The sequence below is a fragment of the Eublepharis macularius genome, chromosome 4 (genome assembly GCF_028583425.1).
Source record: "Eublepharis macularius isolate TG4126 chromosome 4, MPM_Emac_v1.0, whole genome shotgun sequence".
NCBI lineage: Eukaryota > Metazoa > Chordata > Lepidosauria > Squamata > Eublepharidae > Eublepharis > Eublepharis macularius.
Window position 1 is genome coordinate 34,920,958 of NC_072793.1, and position 26,530 is coordinate 34,947,487.

A 26,530-nucleotide genomic window follows, 5' to 3' on the forward strand; every position below is an offset into this window, starting at 1 on the left:
TGTGGACCCTAATGTATAGTATGAGTTTTGTTTTCCAATTGAAGTCTTCATGTATAGCATGAATTTTTTTCCCAATGGAAAAATTGTGTAATTTGGAGGAACACAGAATTAAAAACCTCTTTTAGAATTAGTCAACTTCTTTATAAGACAAGGCTTTTATCACTCAAAATGTATCGTATGAAAAATTCTAGGACTTTTTAAATGTTTAATTCTTATGTATACTATAGACAATGTTCTTGAGAGACAGTTTTGTCTAGTGGTTAAGAGCGTGGGACTCTAATCTGGAGAACAGGGTTTGATTCCACACTCCTCCACTTGTAGCCAGCTGGGTGACCTTGGATCAGTCACAGCTTCTAGGAGCTCCCCCAGCCCCACCCACATCACAGGGTGTTTGTTGTGGGAATAATGATAACATATATTGTGGAAGGCTTTCATGGCCAGAGAATGATGGTTGTTGTGAATTTTCCAGGCTGTATAGCCGTGGTCTTGGCATTGTAGTTCCTGACATTTCGCCAGCAGCTGTGGCTGGCATTTTCAGACGTGTAGCACCAAAAGACAGAGACACTGAGAGATCTCTGTCTTTTGGTGCTACACCTCTGAAGATGCTAGCCACAGCTGCTGGCGAACGTCAGGAACTACAATGCCAAGACCACGGCTATACAGCCCAGAAAATCCACAACAACCATCAATGATAACATACTTTGTAAACTGCTCTGAATGGGTGTTAAGTCATCTTGAAGGGCAATATATAAATCGAATGTTATTATTATTATATTATTAATAAACACTAACTGTACACTCCTAGCTGAGCTTGGAGAAACGTCTTGGAAAACAGGTGACCCCCCCCCCAGTTCCATTCTAAATCAAGCTAAGGGGACTTCCTCTATCACTACTTTTTATTGTTCACAAATTTAAATAAGTTAAGTTCCCAATACCACACTGGCCACAGATACTGTAACTTGCCTCAATATTTAAAAAAAGATGATCTCTTTTAGATCTCTGTGATAATTGGTGCTGGGCTTAATTTCCTCTCTTTATTTCACAAATGAGGCTGCATGGATGGTTAAGAATCATCAATGAGATACAATATGAAAAAGTATAGCTATGTTGCTTACTTGCTTCCGTAAGTTTGTTCTTCCTCATTTTAGTAAAGGAAAGCCTAGAACTACATTTCCCAGAATTCATAAGGTTTTTTAATCAGCTGACTTGTGTGAACTGGTCTTTATTTCCTGTCCATCATGAATGGAAATGATTTGTGTATGAAAGCGCCTATCTTCGTCAGGTGATTTTTTGGTCAAAACTGACTTTTGGGCTTTGGGGGCAAAAGTGACTCAAAAATATAGAGAGCAACCAAGAAAATCAGCTGCTGCAGAATGTTTCTTCTTTACAAGGAAAGGTAAGCACTGAACAAATAACAAGGTGTAATCTGCGGCAACTCTGCCTGTGAAAGCAACAGAAAATCTAGTCGTTTAGGCGGATGTGTTTTCCCTTTTCCATTGTTCTATTTCGTTACAGAGGCATATACTCTCTTACTTTGTCAGAAACTAAGCGTTAATGCGGTAATCATTCTAAAACAACTTTTGTTCATTGTGATTTGTTTTTGCCTTGGCAGAATTAAAAAGGAAGAAGAAAATTAGAAGACAAACATTCCTTCAGTTCAGTTTGATCTCATTCCATGAAAACCCAAAATGAATCCTGAATCAAAAAAGCAGTTGAATGTCATTCTTTTAGGAGTAGCCTTTATGTTTATGTTCACAGCTTTCCAAACATGTGGAAATGTTGCTGTAAGTACCAATATGAGTATACTCTTCTTTTTCCTGCATGCATTCCGTTTCTTTTTGAGACTTCAATGTATTTTTTTCTTTTTAGTGCAGAGAGAATCAGCTGAAAGCTCATGTAACCATTTTTATTGGGGGAGGGGTTCCCCTCTCCTAATTTAAAACATTTAATAAGGCAATCTGCTACTTGAAGCAAAAATGATAAAACATTGTCGTGGATACTGTTTAGGAAATGGTCATTAATAAAAGCATTTGCTTGAAGTTTTCTTTCAAATAATTCCCATCACTTCCTTGTTTAACTTCCTGATTTATTTTTCAGAATTTGAGAGTTGTTTGCCGCCAACTTTTACATCTCTTTTTTCTTCCCAGTTGCAATAGAGCTATTGTCACCTGCCTGTTGACTACCCTCATCCAGTACATGGAGTTTCCTGGCTGCTAGACAGGCATAGTAGGGAGAAGGATGTCCTCTAGCTTTTCTAGTGCTTTGAGGGGGATACGAAACCAGGGGTACCTCCTTTCTTGCAGATACCCTTCATCTTAGCCTTCAGTTGCATTATCTTGGCAAACCAGATTTGGCAACACACACTGACCTAAGTAAAATACTCAGGGAGCTCAGATCATAGTATGCAAACGCAGTTGCATGTGCTCAAGCTTTGGTCATCCTTCTGTCTCTATGGCCGAGTGACATTATGATATCTGATATTCAAGTCCTAGCAGCAAGTCAGTCCTCTTACCTTGGGGCATAACAGTAGCAACAATCTGACTACTTTGAAATGTAATGAGCATGAACAACCTTGTTGCTGAGCTGCATATTTTGATTGTTGGTTCAGTTTTGCATCTGGAGTTTTATCTTTTGAAACTGATTTCTGAAGAATGTTCATGTAATTCTTTTTTAAATTTCTTTCCACACAGCAAACTGTTATCACAAATTTAAACGACACAAATTTCCATGGCAGTGGCTACACCAGGTACCTCACACTAATCATATTATTTTCTTTTTGTTGCTGTTGAGCTGCACTATGTGGGTGAATTAAGTCTGATAGTGACCCAGAATCTGTAAAATGGAATTGGATCTAGTCAAGGCTCTCTTAATCATGTGGAAGGAGCTTCTACTGATAAAAAACACCTCAAGTGCTTTACTTCAGAGAAAGGTTACTTCTACTGGAGGAAAGCACCTCTACCGCGGAACAAATGTGTTTCTATTCTAGTTTTTGTCTCTAGTTTAGATTAGGCCTGTAGAAGTATGATACACAAATATATTGTTACAGACTTGATAGTCAGTGTTGTATATTGGCTACAGTGACAGACTGAGATTTGGGCACCCCAGGTTCAATCCCTGCTCTGCCATAGAAACCTTCTGGGTGACCCTGGGCCAGTCACATGATCTTAGCCTAATCTACCTCGTAGGGTTTATTGTGAGGAAAAAATGGAGGACCGGAAAATGATGTAAACGGCTTTAAGTCCCCATTGGGGAGAATGGTGGGGTATAAATGAGTTTTTTTTAAAAAAATTAGTGGTGTATTCCCCATTGAGTAGGGTTGCCAACCTCTAGGAGAGGTCTGGGGATCCAGAATTACACCCGGTCTTCAGATTATAGAGATCAGTTCCCCTGGAGGAAATGGCAGTTGAGGATAGTGGATTATATGGCTGAGCTCTCTCTCTAGGCACTGCCCCCAAATCTCCAGGCATTTCCATTGCGGAGTTGGCAACCTTACCATTGGAGTAAGCTGCAAAGCCACAAAAATAACCCCATAGAAGTTAGTGAGACTGTGACAGCCCATGACTGCTGGGAGAGTTGTAGCTGTAGAATGTGTTTTTATGATGTTTTTCTACATTCTTGGGATGTACTAGCAATTATCATTAAATAAATTTTAGCATTTTAAAACTTTTATTCAATATGTGCACCAACATTTAGAAGAAATTAACTTTTTGTAAGATTTACACCAGACTTTTCCTCTCTCCAAAAGGTAAGCCTCTCCAAAAGTTAAGGGTTAGAGTATGCAGTTACTTCTCAGGAACATATACTAGAACAAGATGGCAGATCAGCCTACATGTATAGAGTAGGGTTACCAGCTTCCACTGGGGACAGGGGATCTCCCCCCCCCTGCCCCCCTTTGGCCTCTGCTGCTCAGCTAGATGGCAGGAGGAAATGCCCAGGTGAAATGGGGTGTGTGTGACATTGCTTCCAGCATGACCTAGAAATGACATCATCATGCTAGGTTATGCTCTGGCATTCGCCCAAATAGTTTTGGGAGAGTGTTAGAGTGTCACATGATGACATCACTTCCAGGTTGTGCCAGAAGTGACATCATTGTATCAAAGACACTGATTGCCCGCTTATCCTCCCCCACTTGGCAACCCTAGCATAAAGCAAAGCAGTGACAACAACATGATATATGAAAAGAGGGCAAGGGGAGACCATACAACCTGGGTGGCTGCTGTGTGAGTGGGAAATTTCACATTTTCCTGGTCCTTCAACCCACACAGCAGCCATTTTCCCTATCCCTGAAGTGGCAACTTCCTCCTCTGACACCAGGGTGCATTTTTCCCTCCAAAACTGGCAATTGATTATAATATTATAACAATCTCTGTATCAAGATCTCTGAATTTCCAGCTTCGATTGCACTGTATTGGCAGCCACAGAAAGCAGTGGGAAAACAACGCAAGCCTTTCCCTGTGTGGCAAGCAGCTGTGTTCCCTTGCAAACCTCTGAGTGCACACAACAAATATGTTAGCCACTATATAACAGAAGTGAAAGAGAAATAAGGCACAAATAACACAGCACGTTTAAGTGGTGATGCATTTAGATATCCTGAAACGATACTGTTAAAATTAGCATCAAGTAACATCTTGGATTTTATTTTACATACTTATTCATTGACTATGATTGTTTTTTGCAGCATGGCCATTATTTATGGAGTCTTCTCAGCATCAAATCTTATTTCGCCTTCAGTGGTTGCAATTGCTGGGCCACAGCTCTCTATGTTTTTTAGTGGCATCTTTTATAGGTAAGTGAAACCCCTTACAGCTTTTCTTTTTTTTCTTTCTGCCTCTTCCTTTTACTTACATTTAGAAGACAAAGTATGTTCTTGAACACAGTATTACTGGCAGAAGAACTTAGGATATGAGTTACTGCAGAGTCCCATTGAGCCCACTGCAGAATATAAGCCATTCATACCCTAAAACATTGTATTCTTTGCCAGCAGACCAGTGCTTCTCAGACTTTAGCAACCCAATGACCCTTATTTTAATTTTTAAAATGTCTTAATTCCCCAAGCATAGTCTTCTCCTCTCTAGTTGGCACTCACCATGCACTGGAGAGGTTTTTTTCAAAGTGTATGCAGGAAGCCTTGCATGCCCCATGGAGGCCTCTGTCCTCTCACATCCTCAGAATGATTTGATGAGAACTATAGAAGGTCCTCTTTAAAAGCAAATTAAAGTAAAATGCTTGTGCCTGGCCTACAAAGTCTGGTCTCAGGTGGCAGGTAATTCTATAGGCCACAACTCAAATGGCCCTGACCCGGGCTCTGATCAATCTCACCCTTTGATGGGAAAGAACTTTGCACTGGGGACAGCAAGAAACTATCTTTTTGGTTAATCATTTCTAGCCATAGGAGAATAGGAGTGGGAAGGAATTTTCAGAGCTGTTCACAAAAACAAAAAACACATGCATTACATAAACCTGAACTTTGGTATTCAGTTGAAAAACACCACTCGCTGTTATTGTTTATGGATGCTGAAATCCTTTGCCTTGGATGCAATGCCCTTTGCATTGGAAAAGCCTTTACGTTCAATTTTGTGCGGGAAATGACTATTTTGATTACATCAGGACTGTGTTCCTTTACTGCCATTCAATCAGCTCAAGTTACTAGAGCCTGAGCTATTGTTTCCCGGCAACCAATCCATGTGTTTTCTTGCCTGGTGTTTTGAGGTGATCTGGAAACTAGGTGATTCCTGGCGATGGCAACAGTCTGTGAACTCTCACCCTTTGGAAGAGGTGAAAGCTAATTCCGTTCTCCGTCCAGTGATGGAGAGTGCTTGCCCCCACTCCTAGAAAATGGAGAGGGCTCTCTTTTCATGTTAGTTGGATTGGCACGAGAAGGGCCTGCCCGTCATCCTTACGAAGGACCCATGGACCCCCAGAGGACAGTTACAGACCCCCGTGGGCCCTTGAACCTCATTTTGAGAAATGCTGCTTTCAGCAGCTTAACAGTACAGCTAATATGAAGAAAGATATAACAGGCTTGACATTATCCACATTAAAACTGAACACTGCATTGTTATATTTCAGCATATATATTGCCATTTTTATTGAGCCGTCTACATGGAGCTTCTACACAGCCTCTGTTTTCCTTGGGGTAGCAGCTGCTAGTAAGTCTTGCCTTCTTTTTGTATGCCATACTCTTATTTTGTAGCTTTTGTATTATGCCACAAGTCATACTAGGCTCTTGTTGAAAGTCTGCAGTGTAGGCAGGGATCCAAAGGACTACTTTAGGCGGGCGTAGGTGTGCCTCTTTTCTAGTATTTAAGTTTTGGTTTTCCAGGAAGTGGAAAAGGCTTACTTTTGCTACACAAGATGGAAACTCTCCAGAACTATGTCCTGAAAAGGTGATATTAAGCAAGGCATATAATCAGATACATGAAAATTACACATGTGGAATAGCTTCCACTAAGAGTTATATTTTCAGTTCAGTTTCAGTTTAATTCTGTTCCCTTCGATAACGATAATATGCAAATCAAACATCACAGGTCTTACGATGTAAATAAAATATCATCGTACTTTGACTTTACCCTTCTTAGTTGTCCTCCAGTTGCAATAGATAGAAATTTTGCAACTAATAATATGACTTTTTCATTTGTGCCAAAAAGTAAATATGAAACTGCAAATTCAGTCAACATTATCTGTTGACCTGTCTGTTGGCTGCATCACCTGGGGATGTGCTGAATGTACAACCCAGAGTTGGATTTCAAAATGACAAAGGTGATGTTGTAGGTGAAACAGGTCAACGGGGCCTCTATGCTACTGGCTTTCCAGTGAGACTGTCAGACAAGAGTTATTCTAGAGAACTTTTGGGAGAGCCTGAAGCTGGACGAAGAGGGAGTATCTTCCTAGTGGGGCTTAAGGTGTTTCTTAATTGGTTTGTTAATATATTGTGTGGTTGTTTTAAAGTTTATTTTTATCCAATTGTTTTTATATTGTTATTGTTATCTACTCTGGGTCCTGAGATGCTCAGGAGAAAAAAATAAATAGGTGAAACAGTGTTCCCTCTGAGCAATCACATTTGATGCACATTAAGTGTACTGTACATTTGTTGTTGTCTCCAGCTTATATGAAACTTAAAAGTGACCCTTAGTGCTAAGGAGGTTGACATCTGCAATAAGCTGAACAATGGTATTTACTTGGTATTATGAACATGAACAGTTAGAGGTATTCCCATAGTCGGGTTGTCTGGTCTTCTGCTATGGCAGGAGACCTTCTTCTGGCAACCCACACTTCCGTCCTTTGGGCGGCGGGTGAAAAAAATTTAAAAATTGCCACTGGCACATTGATGTGATGTCATTTCTGGGGAATACCAGGATGTGATGTTACACCATTCTAGGAATTACCAGAAACTCTATGGCTTTACATACAGTTTCCAGTGATTCCTAGAGTGGCATGGCATGACATGACTTCCAGTTTTCCTAGTGGCACCCTTCTATGTCCCTGACCTTCATCTCCCACAAGGTGCCAGCCATTGACTGACTACCCTCCCCTATAGTTTTTTACCCCAGACCCCTAGCAGAAGCCATCCCCCAATGCCACCAGGACTTTTTCAGGGTTTTTATAAAAATTGGCAATTTAATATAATTACATCATTATAATGATAAATATCTGTGTATCGAGTTCTCTGAATTACCAGATTTCTTCTATTTTTAAAAATAAGTCTGTAGACTCTTTCCTTGTGGAGATAAGTCTTTCCTCATAGATCTCTGCAATGAAATAGGCTAGAGATGTCATTTACTAAAACGAAAGCCTGGAATTCGGAGAACCTGTCACACACATGGTTGGATTGTTATAATGGTGTAACAATAATCAGTTGCCCCCCCAAAAGCCCCCCAGTGGTGGGTGATGGAAATGGCTGAAAAAGCTTTGCTGCAATATCCCTAAAACTGCACAGCAAAGCAAATTTGGGAAAGATCAGAGAAAAGCCAGGGAATCCCTGGGAGGTGCACAAAGGTACCATAATACTGTGAGGAAGAAGCCGGGGGAACCCTTCTCAGCAACAATGGACCAGGAGCAAATGACCCATGTGAAAATGGTCTGGGAGTAAGATTGCCAGCTTACCTGATGTAGTAGGATGCCTCCTACCATCGCCTCTTGGCCCTTGCCACTGCTTGAATGAGCGGCAAGAGGAAGTGGGAGGGGGTGAGGGAGGGGGGAAGTAACATGACAGTGATCTAGGAAATCCCTGAAACTGTATGGTTTATATGACATTGTAACATTGATTGCCACTTCCCCTCTCTGTGCTCTGCCCCCAAAAGGGGTTGAAGGCAGTGGCCTGGCATCCTTACCTGGGAGGTGAGCAACAAATCAAGAAGGAGTTGCAGCCAATTCCAGCTTTCTGACTAGTGTTTACTTGTATGACATATTTTCAAATACTACTTTCTCACATTCACACTCTACATAATTGGAACACTTTTAAAAAATGCAGGTGCGTACTTAAAAACGTACAAAGCATGCCTAAGATTTGTATTAAAAGTACAACAGAATTAGCTAACTGTCCTACACATGTTTGCAGATGCCATGTGGTATCCTGTGTGCACAAGCTCTACGTGACTTTCTTCCCTTGCTTATTACCATTCTAATTATATTTCAGTATTGTGGACTGCACAGGGAAACTGTCTGACAATAAATTCCAATGAAAACACAATTGGCCGAAACAGTGGAATCTTCTGGGCATTACTGCAGTCTAGGTAAGGAATAAAACTATTGGTTATTTCCACCTTAGCTCATTAGTGTTCTTTGTTGGCACTTTTCTCTTTTTTATTTGAAGTATGCAGAGACATAAGCACACACACTATATATGGCATGCACAAACACACACTCACTATATAGTCGAAGGGCATGTTTTATATATAAATGTTGATATGTAGATACATAGATAGGATAAAGACAGCTTATAAACAGTGATATATATATAATTCACAAAAATATAAAACATTTGCTTACATTTATATTACAGAAATATAAAGCATATGCATCAGTTAAAGCAGGCAATAAACATTACAATTGGAGAGAAAATCAAAAAGAGTACTGAGATTGTTCTTTGTTTTAAGAGTTGTCTCTTCTAAAATATCTGTAGCTTATTGTTGGGGGGGGGCAGTGTTTAGTATCTTACTTGCTGCTTCACTGGATATGTGCTTGCCAGAGTCGCAGCCAGCAGGTCCTTTATTTGAGAACAAGTAATAGTCTTTTCTATGAAGGGGAGGGTGTGGCCTCCTGTAAAGTTTCTCTAATAGTATTTTCTAAGCTTCTTCCTCTCTGAATTGCTGAGAGTTCCCATAGGTCAGATGGTCCTTTTAGAAAGGAAAAAAGTTTATATTGCTTACAATTCACAGGCCAAAAGTTCAGTTACAACCTTTAAATGTCTTCTATGTGTGTTTGGACTACATCATTTCAAAGACAAGCTTATTTCATTTGTAAAGGAAAAGCTTCAGCAATATTTAACAGTTCCAAGCACTCCTATTTCACCCTCCTCCAGTCCGTCTTTGCACAATGCCTCAAGCAACAGCTCCTATTTTAATTATGATTTTGTGTGATCTGTTCTCCAGTTTTCCAGACATTCATGCAGAAGCACTCCCAAGAATGAACTTTGGCCAGTTTACTCACAAATTGCTTAACCCGTCTCCTGCTTCCAGATATTTACTAGAGTGTCATCCAGTAACTGGCACTATCCAGGTTTAACTACAACTTGGCAAACCTTCTTAGCCTCCAGATCTCCTTTTACAGCTGGTGGCCTTCCCTTTTCTCAGTTATAGCCTTTCAGTCCTTTAATTCCCTAGCCAAATTCAAGCTTGCTTATGGGTTGGGGGGATTTGGGACCCGAAATTCTGGGGTTCCCACTTTTCACACCTCTAAATACAGATCATCCACTAGTGCTTACTAAGGCGGTCTCTGACCCATAACCAGGCTTGAAGCCATATCAGAAACATGTGGCATTCAGGATATGCCCCCCTCTCCCAACATGGGAGGCTGGAACACAGATAGCCAGATAGATCATTCTTATCTAAAAACTGTTTCTATACCGGAGGACATCACTGCCCTTTTGGGATAAATTCCTTAGATCTGGAAGATGTTACTAAACCTGGCTAAAGGAGCCCTGATCATATCCTGGCAAGATTTAATTAGCCAGGAAGGTCAAGGCTCCCATTTATATGTGGTGACCTTCACAACTCCAAGTATTACACCCGTATGAGTCGATGAGAACAGTCTGAAATGATCCAACAGCCAGACCAAGCAGATGCTATATGGATACTAATGCAACTGTTAATATTGTTTGTTTTAAAAATCTATGATATGTTAAAAATAACTTTCGAAATGTTTAAAAAGGGTAGGGCAGTGATATAATCAAGTAGTGGTATGGCTGTCACATTCATGGCTGTTCTCAGACCAAGCTCAGAATATATGCTTCAGATTACCTTGACCTTGCAGCATGTTTGCTGCTTTCATATAGTTGGACTGACTTTATGACACGTAGATGTACCTTGCTTGCCTATGGCACTGCTGTTGTGGGCTTCGGATTTATAACCCGAGAAATGCATACATCTCTTAGCAGGATAAGTTAATTTCTATTTTGTCTGAGATTATTTGTATTACTATTACTGTTATTAAGAACTGAAATGCTGTTTTTCTGTTCCAAGATGCAGATAGGTAATTTAACTAGTGATGATTTTTTTTCACAGCTTGTTTTTTGGGAATCTGTACATATACTTTGCCTGGCAAGGGAAGACCCATATAGCAGGTTGGTTTTGTATATAGCATATTATTTTAAGGGGAGGGGAGATGGTGGATGAAATAATCAGAGGACATACCTGTGCTGTTGCCAGAAATAAAGTAAGCAATTGTTGTTTTTCCATCTGTTCTCTGACTTGGATCCCATGTAGAATTTCAGTGGCCTAAGCGGGGGAGGGGGGAGATTTTCATTGATTCTCCTGTCCTGGGAGAGACCTAGTTGTTCCCCCAGCTGTTCCTGGAGGTCCCCCATCCTGTAGGCCCTAGGCAGCAGTCTTCATTTAGGCCCAGCTCTGGATTAGATCAGTTTGCATTTTAAAGGAGTCCTTGGCCATAGTGCATGTTCATCAGAGAACCAAAAATATATTTGTTTGGTTACAGGCATTCCAATGGTATGACTGCCGTAACAAAAACAAAAGCAGGATGCTGCTACAGCTGTGTATATATTGTAGTTGTACACATCATGATATTTTGTAATTTGGGGCAGAATACCAATATTAGGGATGAGACAGCTGAAGAGAAAACAAACTACTCTTTCAGCAGAATTTGGTAGGGAGTAATTAGAAATTTTGAAAAATATTGTTGCGTTTAAACTAATGCACACTGCTTTCAGTTAGCTAAAGAGTATTTACGTTCAAGCTTTATTACAGCTGCAATATAGGGCTGATGAATCAGATTAATACATTTTTAAAACCTTTTGATTGATTAAAAATTACTCTAATTAATGGGTCAGCCCGTGTTTTAAAGAACAATTTAAACTTTAATACAAGTGTTTCCAAAAAGTCCAGGTGATAGGCCCCACCTTAGAAGAGATGGTGCTGTTTCTCTCTTCCCCTTGAACAAATGCCTTTTCCGAAATGTTACAGTATGTATATGCTTTAACTGGCAACCGAGAATGCCTTTTCCCTCAGAATATTTACCTATTTGTAAATGTATGCAGGTGTAATTGATCAATCAATTACAACTCATAGACTTGACTAAATTTTTTCTGAATGAGTTATAGCCATACCGACCATATTATAAAAATGTAACACAGACAATACTACAGGGGGTCTGCTACAAGTACATACTATTGCAATATAACAAAGGTAACATTGCAAGACTGAATCTTAAGAATTGGATGATATATTCTTTTCAAATAGATATTAGACAAGAACATTTTATCTTATTCGTAACTGACAATAGCAACAGAGCCCCATCTGCTGGGTCATAAGTCCCTATAGATTTTGAGGGGGGCTGCTTTTTAGTCAGACCAGCTTCGGGCACACAAGCCTAGAAAACTAGGGTGTCATGCTTCTTGCCTCTCTTTGCACTTTCTGAGATGAGTAGCATGACACAGAGGCCAGATCTCACAGCAGCAGACAGAATTTCTCCACGGCTCTGACCTTTGGCTTGTCCCTCACTACGGTGTATCTCCCGGGGCTCAACTTGCATTTCCTCTCCCCAGCATTCTTGTTCTGTGGCCTGTTGTCCATGCTGTCCCTCCTTCCTCTCATGTGACTGAGATGTCACATGCTTACAGCTCAATGAGTCCCATACTGCCACCAGTGGGGGGTTAAAGGTGGGTCCTGGATCTGAAAAGTTGAAAGATAATTGCTTTATAGTGTACCTGGTGTTGTTTGCAGTTATTACTTTTATGCGTGTTCTGTTAAAAACAGTTTGGTCGCCTGACATGTTGCCAGATTGTTTTGTCAAAGCACCTAGTAGACATTTAGGCACTATAATCAATAATAAAACCCTTGCTCAGCTCTGTATCTCTTCTCATACCTTTCTGTTCTTCTGTGCCCATACCATATTATTCCAAAAGCAAACCATTCACCTTACGTCAACGTTGTACAGTTAATGGTTGTTGTGGATTTTCCGGGCTGTATAGCCGTGCTCTTGGCATTGTAGTTCCTGACGTTTCGCCAGCAGCTGTGGCTGGCATCTTCAGAGGTGTAGCACCAAAAGACAGAGATCTCTCAGTGTCACAGTGTGGAAAAGCTGTTGGCAGGTCATTTGTATCTACTCAGGAGGGGTGGGGTTGGGCTGAGTCATCCTGTAAGAGTTTCCCAGGGTGTGGAATGCTAATGGCGGGAGGCTTCACTGTATCCTGAGGAGGTTCTTTTGCATATGGATTGGTGCTTGGTGTACACAGTTAAGTTGGGACATAATATTTCCTTGGTGGACAGTTTATTAATCAATATGTCTAGTAGGCTGTCTTCAAGATGATCTATCATGCTTCAGTGCAATAGTTGTTTGTTAAGGAGTAACTCAGTATTGTTTTTTTTCTCCCCCCCAGCGAATGACCGCAGGACCGTCTTCATAGCTCTGACAGTGATCAGTCTTGTAGGCACTGTTCTGTTCTTTCTCATTAGGAATCCACAGGATCTGAATACAGAAGAAGGGGAAATATCAGGTGGTGCTGATAACCTTGTAGAACCAACGTAAGTGCAATATAGATCCATACAGTCAATCCTCCTGCTAGATCCACATGTTCCTGCTTTAACCACGTCTTGTTCAAGTGACAAGACAAATTGTACTTAGTTGTCCCTGCAGAAATGCACGAGTAATTGTATTTTTCCATTAATGAGCAAAGGCTGCTCTTTTGACTAGTACTCAAGGTAAACTGCGTGACTGAAGTCATATTTCTGGAACTGAAGGAGCCACCATGGGATAAAGTAGCAATGAATCTACCTTAGGGCAATGCAACTTGGGTTAAGGGAAAGCGCCTTTCTGTTTTCAACACCTGGGTCAGGATCTCCTGACAGAATTATACATAGTTACGGCTGGATGATGTAAGTTGGCATGGTCAACCTGTGCTTGGACTATATAGCTTCAGAGTGGTGAGAGCCAGTGTGGTGAAGCTGTGGAACTAAGACTAAAAGGGAGGAGAGAGAGGTTCATATCCTCTTTCAGCAGTGACGCATGCTGAGTGACCTTGGAACAGTTATACACTCAGCCTAACCTACCTTATAGGGTTGTTTTGAAGATAAATTGAAAGCAAGGAGTGCCTTCTATGCCTCTCCAAACTCCTTGCAGAAAGCACAGGATTAAAATGTACGACTGCTGGTGAAGGCTCATATGAAAACTCTCTGCACCTCCTGTCAGCTGAAAAAAGCAGAGGGCATTTAAAAGGCTTTTTTCCAGTGAATCCCCTCCCATCAGCTGTAAAGCAGCCAGTGTTTCAAAAGCAACACTTTTCTTGCAAGTGGCAAGAAAAGTGTTGCTCTTTGCCCAGAAGTTCCCGAAGTGATACAAATAGCTTCAGAAAGCTTTGCTTCGGGATTCTCGAATTGGCTCAGCAATGCTGGAGCTGATTCGGGAACCCTGAATCTTTCCAAATCGGCCCTTCAGGTTCAAAACCCAAATCGGAAACCCAAAGCGCACCCCCCTCCTGGCAAGTGAGAAGTACCATGGAAGGGTGATTGGAAGATGTAAAACGAAAGGATCCATAGCATTTAAATGAAAGACAAATTAATTTAGTTTGAGATCTGAGCATGTGGGAGACATAACACAATTCATCACTTCTCCTTTTGAAGCAGTCTCTCAGCTCTTGAGGTACCAGTACTTGCTGTAGGGAGGACCAGTCGTATCAAGATCCATAGTGGAAAGGATTCTGACCTTCTGTAAGCATTTGGAGGCCTGGCTTATTAGTTCCAAACTGGAATTTTTATATGGTAGCAAGTATCTTCCATAGTTTTAACAACCCAGTAGATTTTTAATGCTCTCACCATTACTTCCCTGTAATTAAAAGAAAAATAAAACGATTATTTATTTGAAGACTGTTTACTTTCAAAAACTGTCTTTTTAAATTTTCCAAAATAACCTGTTTGCAAAACCTGTAAAAATGACAGAATATTAGGTTGCAATTCCAGATGATAGTTTTGTGGCACTCAGAAATAAAAATTCTGCAGGGGCATGCAAAGCTTTTTTATGTTGCTGCTGTTGAGAATTTTCTGTCCCATGGAGCCTTGTTAAGGTTCATTGTTTGAATGCGGATAAACACAACTTGCACTAAGATACCAAGTGACATAAAATGCTCAGGCAATTGTTTGTATTTTGTGCTTTCAAGTTGCTTCCAACTTACGATGACCCTGTGAATTAATAACCTCCAAACAGAAGGCTGTGGCTTCCTTTACTGAGTCAATCCATCTCTTGTTCAGTCCTTCCTCTTTTCCTACGGCCTTCAATTTTTCCTAAGAACCGGCAACTAGATTTTTAAAATTCATATGGTATTTTTTTTAAATCAGTGTTTAAGATGGTGGGGAAAATTAAGGGAAAAATTCACTGTAAATTCTGAAGGAAAATATTAATTTTGATGCAACTTCCATGGTTTCATTTCTGCATGTGATGCTGTTTCCCATACTGAGTTTATAAAATTTCTGATTCATTAGCAAATATGTAAAAATGAATGTTGTAAGAGGAAATGAGTATGTATGTTTTACAGCTCAGTGAATGGTTGGTATTTATTTTTTCCTTGAAAACATGTATTTGTTTTTAACCAGGTCTGACCAAAGTAAAATGACAAGGGCTGCAGATGCATTTAGTAAGTAAAATTCGATGCAAGAACTACACTTGGAAGCTTTACAATCTTAGGTATTCCATCATGTCTAGTTATAGTTAGATGGGAATCCTTCTAATTTAGAAACTCACTTGTGGACCCACCAGAAACTGAGAAGGGAGCTGCATGCTTCCATCCTCCAACTATGACCTGTTTTTCTGTATTGTATCCCTTTTTCTTACATACCAATGCTTTCCATTTTCTAGGATCATAGTAGAGTATAATGGTCTGAGAGCTGCCCTGGGAGGAGAAAGTGTCTTTAGTTCTCTTCCAGAGAGATTTTTGGAAGTTCAGTACAGTTTGACTGTTTCTTTCAGGGTAGCAGTGGCCACGAGCTCAAGGAGGAAAAAAAATGGAAATGCTTGCAAACAATTCCAGTATGAGATCATGCTGTTTGTATATATCAGAGTATACTGGAATGTCAGCATGGAGTAGTGGTAAGAGTGTTAAGAGTACAATCTGGGAGACCCAGGTTCGAATAGTTACTCTGCCATGGAAGCTTGCTTGGTGACCTTGGGCCAGTCACACACGCTCAGCTTAACCTACCTCACAGGATGGTTGTGAGGAAAAAATGGAGGAGGAGAGTGATCTCAGCCATTTTGGGTCCCCAGTGGGGAGAAAGATCCAGAGGAGTTAGCCGTGTTAGTCTGTAGTTGGAAAATAGTAAAGAGTCCAGTAGCACCTTTAAGACTAACCAACTTATTTGTAGCATAAGCTTTTGAGAACCACAGCTCTCTTCATCAGATGCATCTGATGAAGAGAGCTGTGGTTCTTGAAAGCTTATGCAACAAATAAGTTGTTTAGTCTTAAAGGTGCAGTGGGGAGAAAGGTGGGGTATAAATGAAGTAAAGTAAATGAATATATTTCAGTCATGGAGTAAAGAAGGAAGGAGCATTTTAGCATATCTTATGCTGCCTTTGCTCATAAAGTTGGAATGTGACCTTCATTTCTTCTCACTCCCCACAATTCTTGTTCCTATATATTGCTGTGTGAGTGGTAATAAAGGCCATAGATGAGGTCCCCTTTTTTCTTTAACTCAGCACTGAGTAGGATTTTCATGATTTTGTTTTACTGTGGTTTGTTTGCAGAAAGTTCTATCAAGCTGTGTTTCACGAAAGAGATTCTGTTACTTAGCATCACAACAGCCTACACAGGTACAACCAAAGGCAGAAATGCTCCTAAATGGGGTTTGTCTGGGACTGAGAAAAGTATCCTTTCTGTGGCCAAGAGCAGCTTTATCAATGCTCGTTTGTCCTGCCATCCTAAGTCCATTGTTGTTGGCTGAGTCTTCCTTTCCTTATATGCTTCCTTTCCTTATATCCTCAATGATTTTGCCAGTTCCTATTTCTACTCCTTTTTCAAGTATGCAGCATTTCACAGGGCAAGCCCAGGGTTCATGCGGTGCTAGAGAGTCATGCAAAGAACTACAGTTTTCTTTTTTCTCTTGACTGTTCTGAACAGCTGCTTGTCTTGGCTGTCAGCTGCTCTGGACAAAGCTACATAGAAAGCCTTGGCTGCTCTAGACACTTAATGGATTGTGTCCCTTGACCCCTTTAAAGGATTCCTTTCCAACAGTCTTAGGTGTCTTTTTCAGCATTTGTAGGGAGTCCTCTTACTGTGTTGGCATGGGAGCTGATTTTATTGGTTCCTGCTGAGAGATGTTTTGCAAGATTGCCATCTGGTGGTTACTACTGAGAGTAGCGATCATTCCTTGTCTGTGCGCCGTCAAGTCGCATTTGACTTATGGCAACCCCAGCAAGAGTCTTTCAGGGCAAGTGAGAAGCAGAGGTGAGTTGCCATTGCTTTCCTCTGCAGAGTCTTCCTTGCTGGTTGCCCATCCAAGTACCAGCCCTGCTTAGCTTCTGAGATCTGACAACACTGGGCTGTATCATGCCACCTTCCATCCCATTATCATTCCTTAGCTGCAGTCATATATTTGAGGTTTCCCCTTCAGACACAAAGGCTAGGTGTACAAGAAAAGAGATCTGCATCGTCTGTATAAAAATCAACTGTATTTTTTTGTGGACCATCGTTACTATAGTACAAGAGTTAAACAAAGAGGGCCAGTTTGGTGTAGTGGATAAGAGCACAGGACTCTAATCTGGAGAACCGGGATTGATTCCCCACTCCTCCGCTGGAAGTCAGCTGGGTGACCTTGGGTCAGTCACAGCTCTTCCAGAGCTCTCTCAGCCCCACCCACCTCACAGGGTGATTATTGTTGTAGGGATAATAATGACATACTTTGTAAACTGCTCCAAGTGGGTGTTAAGTTGTCCTGAAGGGCAGTATATAAATGTAATGTTATTGTTATTATTAAAAGTCGGTGGCCTCTTGGGACAGATTTTACACATTATCCTGCTATTGCTATAATATTAAAGATTATTTTTATGACGAGAGACGGGTATGTTATTTGGAAGCTATGACCCTATAACTCACTTGTGATCTGTGGGGAATGGGATTGCTACTAAGTGCTTGTTTGGGGTTTTCAGTGTTACTTTATGAAACTCATTTGTGAGATGATACTCTCACAATGTTTTTATGAATTTTATGGAAAATTGTATAGTTATTGTTGTTTATTGTGTTTAAATGATGTGATCCGCCCTGAGCATGCTTGTGGGGAGGACGGAATAGCAAGCTAATAAAATAAAATAAATAATCTGACTATCACAACAGCTCCCACTAGCTAGTATTTGTAAGAATAGTGTTTAAGGGAAAAGCAGTTGTGCATAACCACATCTGAAATAATGTTGTTTTTTTCAAGGTCTGGAATTAACATTCTTCTCAGGAGTATATGGGACCTGTATAGGTGCTGTAAATAAATTCGGTGCTGAAGAAAAAAGCCTGATTGGGCTCTCTGGTATTTTTATTGGCATTGGAGAAATATTAGGTGAGTTCACGCTGAATTTGATATAGTAGAAAATAATTTTGGCCTGCAGCTGTAAATGTTTGTGTATATTTATGCAAGCAGTTCAAGGAATAAGGTAGTCCCGTTTGTAATGCATTTAAGCGGCAGCTGCGCTAGATGTTTAATCCTCAAGTCAGTGATTAGATAGTTTATTTTTTTCACGGTCAATGACCAGCAATTAAAAAAGACACCAATAGACGGTACCGCAGAAGGGAATAAAACATCAGTAATCCTCAAGTCAGAGGTGAGGGAACGACGAGCAAGTTTTTAATTACTTAGCTTAAATATTTGTATCCTTACCTCAACCGGAATACTGCTTCCCAAAGTATCTTCCCATAAACAGTGAAAAACATCAAAACTACAATGAAGTAATTAAAATATTAAAATAAGAGCCCATCAAAGCAAATGGCGAAAAAAACCCAAATAAATAAAAAGCTACCAAGCAACTAAAATGTTGTCCAAGCTTAAAACAAATATTTAGCAATAGATAAAACAGTTGAGAGATAATTATTTGGCATCAGAGGGAGTTGAACATCTGGGGAAGGGTGCTCCAAAGTTGGGGTACCACAAGAGGTAAAAAAAACCCCTGCTCCTAGTAACCATTCACCTCCCCTCTGAAAAGACACAGCAGCGTCTTGGATGAAGATATACTGATATTGGAGTTGATAGTAACCAAGCAGTGTTTTAGGCTCATTAGAATATACTAGCTGCATGGGACTCATAATGCCAAAGTTAAGCAGCTGTTCCGTATAAAAAACAGGTTGTCTTCTTTGTTGTTGAGTCCCAGCAGACAGCTAAGTTCATGGCATACTTAGGATCACTTTTCATAAGCAGCAGACGAGATAGTGATCTCTGGTCTTCATTGTACTGCTTCAGTCTGTAGGTTCACATGAATGACTGAACCTCCACTCAAAAACATTTCCTGCACATAAAAAACCCCCTTAGATGTCGTGTAAGGTTTTTCTAAGCCTACCCCTCCCCCTGAAATGCCAAGTTTCTGTTTTCAAGAATTCATTTCGACGTGGAGCTCTGTTCAGTCATGTGAGTCTCTACCTGCAGTTTGAAGTGGTACAATGTAATCACTGGTTTACCACCTCTTCTGCTGTTGAAAGAAATAGGCCAGTGATCTCCAGTTTGCCCCCTTCCCCATGTTTCCAGGTGCCCAATTCATTCACCAAAGCAAAGAGAAGATGCTACAGAAAAGTAGGCATCACCTTTATATTTGCTGGAGGCGCCCACTCAGAGACGTTTCTCTCCATCATAGCAGGATGCTTGACTTGGAACTTCCCAACATGTTGAGACTGGCCCTAGCCAATATGGCAGCCATGTTATGGTGACATTTTCTACCTTTTGCCAAACCCCAAAGTACCCACAGCTCAGTGATTTTGGATACCCCTGAATTATGTATTGGTTGCTTGCTAGCTGGGGAACATACAGTGAAGTACTGAGTTGGGGGACACGTACTGGAATGTAGGTCTCATTCTGTGTCATAAGCAGCCATTTCTGTTTAGATTCGCCTTTCCTGTGTTGCAGTGTCTCCTGCTTTCTGGCTCATTTGACTATCTACAACACCCACCACTGAGCCAGTGCAGTACACTGATTAGCTTGTTCACTAGGAGGGGGATCCAAATCCCCTCATAGTCAGGAAGCTGACACTTTCTTACAGCCTAACCTACTTCACAAACACATTGTGAAGATAAAATGGGAAAGGGGAGAATGTTTTTGTTGTCCTGAGCTTCTTGTAGGAAGGGCAGGATAAAAATGTGATTGATAAGTAGAAAGGTCAATCCTTCTTTAATTGTAGTAATACTAAGAAGCTAGTGCTCAGAAGAACTCTGCTCTGCTTGCTCCCTCTCCATTGACGTAGCACTAGAGTTGCCAGTCCCCTGCTGGGGTGGGGGATTTCCCACTCCCACCCATCACCCCCCCGGCCCCGGCTTACCTGGCTGGCACGGAGGCACGGGCCTCCCAGGGGAGCACTTCCAGGCAGTGCAGCATGCTCCCACAGGCCCAATCCAGGCCTGAATCGGGCCTCTGCAGAGCATGGGAGCACTCCTGCAATCCGCAGTGGCCTGATCCGGGCAGATTCGGGTTGATTTGGGCCATGGCTGGATTGGGCCACAGCCACCCCCTGGCCGCTCCACAGCAGCCTGATTTGGCTTGAATCAACCCTACCCCCCGTGGAGCATGGGAGCTTTTTGTGTGTGAAACAGACAACAGAGCAGGTAGGTGCTGGGCCCCTACCTCCCGCTGGGAGGACAGGGGACCTGGCAACCCTATGTAGCATATACAAGATTTTAAAGGATACTTTTCTCCTTACATTGTAGTAAAAATCTGATTAAACTGTGAATACTGAGTTTACTCGAAATTATTTTGTCTTTCCTCCCACTTTGTCCACAGGTGGAGGACTCTTTGGCCTCTTGAGCAAAAGCCACCATTTTGGCCGGAACCCAGTGGTGATGTTTGGCATCATCATCCATTTTATAGCCTTCTATTTGATATTCTATAACATGCCAAACGATGCACCCATTGCCTCCATGCGGGGAACAGACCACATAGCATACATGGAGCCAAGGTATTTCCTCCTTGTACTGGGCTGAAAACTGAGCACCTAATCAAGGTGTCAGTATACACCTCATTGAAAGCAGGTTGCCTTCCTTTTCAAACTTGGATCACTTCCTCTGAATCTCTAGAGGCATTTTTTCCAAGTAAATTGCGTATCTTTCAATTGTAACAGCTTTTTGCACATTGGGAATATCCCCTTTCACTAGGTGAATAAAGTGGATCGGGTCTTCTAGAGACTAATCTAAATGTTCACAGTCATCACATTTTCCAAATGTATGAAGGGGTTTTATGTATCATGAGATTTGGTGATGAGATGCATTAGGCAGTTATTTGTTAGTTTCTTTTACATTCCATAGCTTAAAATGGCCCTAGAATCTCACCTAATACACATATGAAGGTGTACAAAACTGGGTTCAGGAGAAATAGTAAGCATTTGTGGCCCATCGCTATATTATATTATTATTAGAGAACCACCAGTGGGGGACCTGCAAGGACTTGTGGGGGGCATATCATTTCCACCTCCCCCACCATATCCTTCCCTGCCATAGCCTTTCTTCCTTTTCCTGCTCTCCTTCCCACCCACCTTTCTCTGTCCCCCCGCCCCCGTCTTCACATTTCTTCTTTCCTCCTCCTGGCAGCCTCTCCCCTATGGTCCAAATGCATGGTGGCAGCTGAGCTTGGCCCAGTTGCATGGTGGGGAGCCCGCAAGGACTTTGGGAGGGATACTTCACTTTTCCCTCTATCTTCTTTCCCACATTATTTCCACTTTCCCTCCTCCTGGCAGCCTCCATATGCTCACCTTTCCCTACATCCTTCTGTCCTTCCAACCGCCCAAACAACTTACCTTTTATCTGCTCCTTTTCTTCATCTGTATTTATTAACTTCATTTATATACTGCCTTTCTCCACAAAAGGGACCCAAAGAAGCTTATATCATTCCACATCATTCCACAGCAGAGTGGTAATTTGAACTCAGGTCTCCCAGATCATACTCTGAAACTGTAACCACTGCACTACACTGGCTTTGGTGGGTGGGTGCTGTTGAAAAGTAGCAAGCAGCCAGTTCTGGGTTAGTTGTGCAAGTCAAGTGGTATCAAATCGCCTGGTGGTTGCTTCTGGGCCTGGCCCCGGTGCATCCTCCTTCAAAGGCTAAAATAGGTCTGGAAAAGGCCCTTCTTCCTGCCTTTTACTGGCAGAAACCAAGCCTGGAATACTGACCTAACTGTTACTTGGTTGCCTAACAACAGCCACTGAGCACATCTGGTTAAAGCTACAGGCACTCCTTTTATCATTTTGGTTTTTTAACCCCCCTCCTCCCTCCCCCCCCTTATATATATCAGGTGTGTAGGAAGATGCGTCTTTTCCATTCATGGCTTCCATCTCAGATTTAAGTGTCCACAGACACATGACTTAGTATAAATGATTGTGGTTTGATTATTAGAGTATTGGACTAGGGCAGGGGAGAATATGTTTCAACCTCTGCCCCTCTACCCTGAAGCTGGGATTAATCTCATCCAAATCTACCTCATAGGTTTGTTATGAGCATAAAATGGAAGAAAGCAGAAGCTAGTTTGCCTCCCTGAGCTCCTTGGAGGAATGGCATAATAAAAATATAATAAATATATTCTACTAAAGGATATAGTAAAATGTTCATTAACACACGCTAACCATCTTTGATGTTAACGGCAATGTAGAAATACGATAATGTTCAGCAACGACCTATATCTTGAAACTTTTCTCAATTAATCTTGAATCACTAGTAACAACATAAAAGATGGTACAATTGTATGTAATACTATATTTTCAGCAATAGTTGTAAATGTTTTGCTTAATCACAGTGTGGTTGATGATCTTTTCCTTTTCAGCAAAGAAGTGGCTATTTTTTGCAGTTTCTTACTGGGTCTAGGCGACAGCTGTTTCAACACTCAGCTCCTTAGTATTTTGGGGTACTTGTATGCAGAAGACAGCGCTCCAGCTTTTGCAATCTTCAAATTTATTCAGGTAATCTCTCTCACCAAGCACAGCCAGACTTTTTTTTATTATACATGTAGTGTCTAGTTTACTGGAATAATGTGGTATACTTAATTGCATGTCTAGAGAAGGCTTTATGAGGTAGCATTGGAAAGGATCCTGCTGGCTACCTAGTTTGCATAAGGTTAGGAGGCAGCAACAGCCCAAAGCCCTTACACTAATGCAGGATGTTTGAGCACCCAAATTGGAAAAATGTTGTTGAAAAGATGGCATTGGCAAAATGAAAAGAATAGATGTTGAAGGGATAACTAAAAGGCTTGAAGAGAATGCATACATTGATGGATATGCCACACAGGAGAATCTCGCAATTACTTTAATAGATACATTGTTTAAGAGGGGGAGCCACTGGGATTTGCAGAGGAGGGGAAATCCCATTTCCTCTGTTGGCCCCCCACTTCCTCTCCTCTTGCTTGCCTCCATCCCTTGTCCTCAACCCTCCTATAATTTCTTTTGCTACTTCCTCATACCCCTTCCTTTTTCCTTCCCATCACTGCCACAATTTTTTTCCTCCTCCACTAATCGTATTGCTGCTTTCTCTGCTTTATCCGCCTCCTTCTCTTTCCCTTCTTCCCACTGCTTTCCCCGCCTTCCCTCATCTGTTCCTTTTTTTCTCCCTGAAACATTTGGTTGCATGGGGTTGCTAGGCAACCCTATAATGCCAACTGTAATATCTCAGGGTCAACTTTCCATTGTGGAAGTTGTGATGTGAGTGCAGGTGTGCACCTCACTTCTCCATTGGAGGGGTAGGCATTCACCCCCATTTCAAAAAAGTTTGGGATTTTCTGTGCCAGGCCCCATTGTGCAGAATTTTTGGTCTGCACTCTGAGGTCAAGCTCAGAATTGGATCGAAGGTTAGTATCTTTGTATAGATGAAATAGAGGACAATGCAAAGGCCATCAAGTGGTCACTCAGACTGGAAAACAAAACAGCAGTTTTGGATTTGGTGCAGGCAAGCAGTGAAGATAAGGCAGACTCTTATTGGAAGTGACCTTGGATCAAATAGAGTCCTGTTTGATGTGGGTGACCGTTTGCTGCTAAGGTTAATTTCAAAAGAATAGGCTTTACAAGCAAAAGAAGTTAATTAAAAAAGGAATTAATGTCTGCAATTGTTATTAAGTGTAAATGCCTCTCAAGCGGATTTGGAATGTCACTTAACCTTACATTCATCTCCTCCCTGCTTTCCTTTCCAGTCTATCTGTGCAGCCGTAGCTTTTTTCTACAGCAACTATCTGCTTCTTCAGTGGCAGCTCCTGATCATGGCTGTAGTCGGGTTCTTTGGGACAATTTCCTTTTTCACCGTGGAGTGGGAAGCACCAGCCTTTGTTGCCAGGAACATAGATTACAGCAGCATTTAAGGGGAGGCCTTTTCATCATTCTGGGACAATATTCACATGCAAGCATCTGTTTCTTGAAATGAATTGATAGCGTTTGCAATTACAAAAGCATGTGCGAAGAAAATATTTTCCCACCCTAGTGCAATGGAGAGCTATTACATGGCATGGAAAAAGTAAGCACCAAAGTTCTGTTCTGAATCAATCAGTGCTGATGTGAAGATTCATTTACTACAGTGTGGAGAAAGAAGGACCTGGAAATCAGGGCGCCGAACCATTCTTCATGCCATTACCATTTGCTGAGTATTACATCTCAGGTTTATGACCATTCCTTGTGGAAATTCTGCCCTTCTAAAAAAAATTACATTGCTATTTTGTTTTTAATTATCTGTCTGAAACTTTGCTCCAGCTGTCTAGTAAGAATTTTTCCTGCGTCTGGGTCTGTGTTTTCCCTACAAACTGTAGCACACACCAAAATAGGCATGGAAGTTCCTTTCATGGATTTATGTAGAAATTGAGACAGGTTCTAATGTTTTATTCTGATTAATTTACCAGTCCCGTTTTCTCCTGAGACATTTACTTTACAAGCTGAACTATCATCAGGTTTGAAAAAGAGAATGTATATAGAGGATAAGTAGCGTAAGGGAATTAAATACATTTGCACAAGCTATTTTGCTAATTTTATGTAGTCTAATCAGAGGCAAAAAATTATTAAAGTCTCAATCCTCTGAGGCTATTTATATTTACTCAGGATCAACTCATGATGATGATTGCTGCTATAAGGCTCTGTAAGAAATGTATGCCAAAGATCCCATTATCATAATGAATCTACAAATATTTAAATACCTGGGTGGCTTAACTGAGTTCAGCGTGACTTGTCACAGGCACAAAATTACTTGGATGCATGAATTCAGCATAAGGAAAGCGCCATGCTTCATTTTAGCTGCATTCATTTCTGTTTATTGATTAGTAACAACCTCTGGGCAGAGTCTTCTGCTACATGGACTAGGATTTGGGCACAGGCAAGTATTTGCAATGTCCCTCCCCTTGCACTAGCTCAAAATTCCCCTAAAAAGCCATTTCAGGCTGTCATGGGAGTGGGGAGATGAGGAAGTTGCACTCTACAAGTGAAAATCCTCCCACCAATGAAACACTAGCCTGTATTCAAGGCAACAATTGCAGTTTTACCTTAGGGAGGTATACCCAGAAAGCAGTGGAAACAGAGTTTTGGGGCCACTTTTAATGTTTTGGATTTCCTACACAGAAAGCGTGCCCATATGAGTTTTCTTAAAAATTACTCCCTCTGTATTAAATGAGGCTTACACCTAAGTAAGTGTGGGTATGATTGCTGCCTTAATGTGTAAATATAGGAAAGTGCACGGAAATCATGTGAGACAATCACAAGTCTGTTTAGTTACATGTATGTTTACATTATGTTATAAAAAGCATCGTTCAAGGGTTATCCGCAACAAATTAATGACTGTTGGCTTATATTGATTTTTTTCCAAATTATTATGGGGTAAACAATGTGAGGATTGCCTCACTTTTTGTTCCAAGGAAATAATTTTCCATGAGCATTGTTGGAAGGGAGCAAAGAGCAGTTGTTTCAGACAGAGGGGTAAAAATGATATTTCCAAATACAGAACCCAGTATGGAATTTCTCATGTGCAAGCCTCATTGAAATAAATCAGCTACTTTCAGTGGGCTTGTGCCAAAGGGAGTGCCGAAAGGATTGTATCCAACATTCATAAGATATTACAAAGCAACTTTAGTGGGGCTGCATTAAAAAGTTTGTTTAAGGCTTGCATGTAGAACCTTTTTGGAAGTTTTACTTTTGACGGACTTATGTAAAAGCAGTTATATAATCAGAATTGTGTGTCTATTTTGTAAGAAAATAAGAATTTATTTTTGAACTGCATCTCTTCTTGATAATAAGCTTCACTGTTGTTATGAGTGATAGAAAGTGACAAACAACGAAGGTTGCAATCCAGTGTGAATTTACTTAGGAGTAAATCCAATTAAAAGCAGTGGAATTTGCTTCTGAGTGAACATAGCTTGGGCAGTTCTCAGCTTTCTTTTCAGGAAGTAATTTCTATTCCAGGAGAGCTAAAACCAGGTTATAACTTCTGTTCAAGAGGACGTGCTTCCAAATGAACACATTTGATTGTGCTGCAAGGACTCAAACTGTTTGCTTAAAACACAGCCAGTTCGTTGCAAAAGGTCTAATAGTGTCTATGAGTCATGGGGAGAGTGTGTATGAAACATTTTTAAGGGACCCAACAGCTCCTGGACTGGGTCTATTTTCTGCACTCTTCTGCCCTCATGTCTCGTTGGAGGCAAAACCTGTATAGGCCAAGTCTACCATAGAAATCCAGTCCAATGTTTA

The 26,530-nt window shown here is 41.1% G+C and overlaps 1 protein-coding gene across 1 annotated transcript; it reads left to right on the top strand.

Moving 5' to 3' along the window:
* Nucleotides 1-1,246: 1,246 nt before the first annotated feature.
* On the top strand, nucleotides 1,247-26,057 carry MFSD11 (major facilitator superfamily domain containing 11). The gene is made up of 14 exons (XM_054977831.1): nucleotides 1,247-1,396; nucleotides 1,613-1,784; nucleotides 2,691-2,746; nucleotides 4,679-4,786; nucleotides 6,070-6,149; nucleotides 8,636-8,732; nucleotides 10,722-10,780; nucleotides 13,052-13,196; nucleotides 15,258-15,298; nucleotides 16,402-16,467; nucleotides 18,075-18,200; nucleotides 20,619-20,793; nucleotides 22,648-22,783; nucleotides 24,004-26,057. Exons 2-14 carry the CDS (start codon nucleotides 1,689-1,691, stop codon nucleotides 24,166-24,168), a joined length of 1,350 nt encoding a protein of 449 aa, XP_054833806.1. The 5' UTR covers nucleotides 1,247-1,396; nucleotides 1,613-1,688; the 3' UTR covers nucleotides 24,169-26,057.
* Nucleotides 26,058-26,530: the final 473 nt, after the last annotated feature.

What these genes read in the sequence shown, in the direction of transcription:
- MFSD11 (XM_054977831.1), top strand. Translation starts at nt 1,689, where the DNA reads ATGAATCCTGAATCAAAAAAGCAGTTGAATGTCATTCTTTTAGGAGTA. An exon ending in AAACATGTGGAAATGTTGCT is followed by an intron (nt 1,785 to 2,690) that starts GTAAGTACCAAT and finishes CTTTCCACACAG; the next exon opens with CAAACTGTTATCACAAATTT. An exon ending in GATAACCTTGTAGAACCAAC is followed by an intron (nt 13,197 to 15,257) that starts GTAAGTGCAATA and finishes GTTTTTAACCAG; the next exon opens with GTCTGACCAAAGTAAAATGA.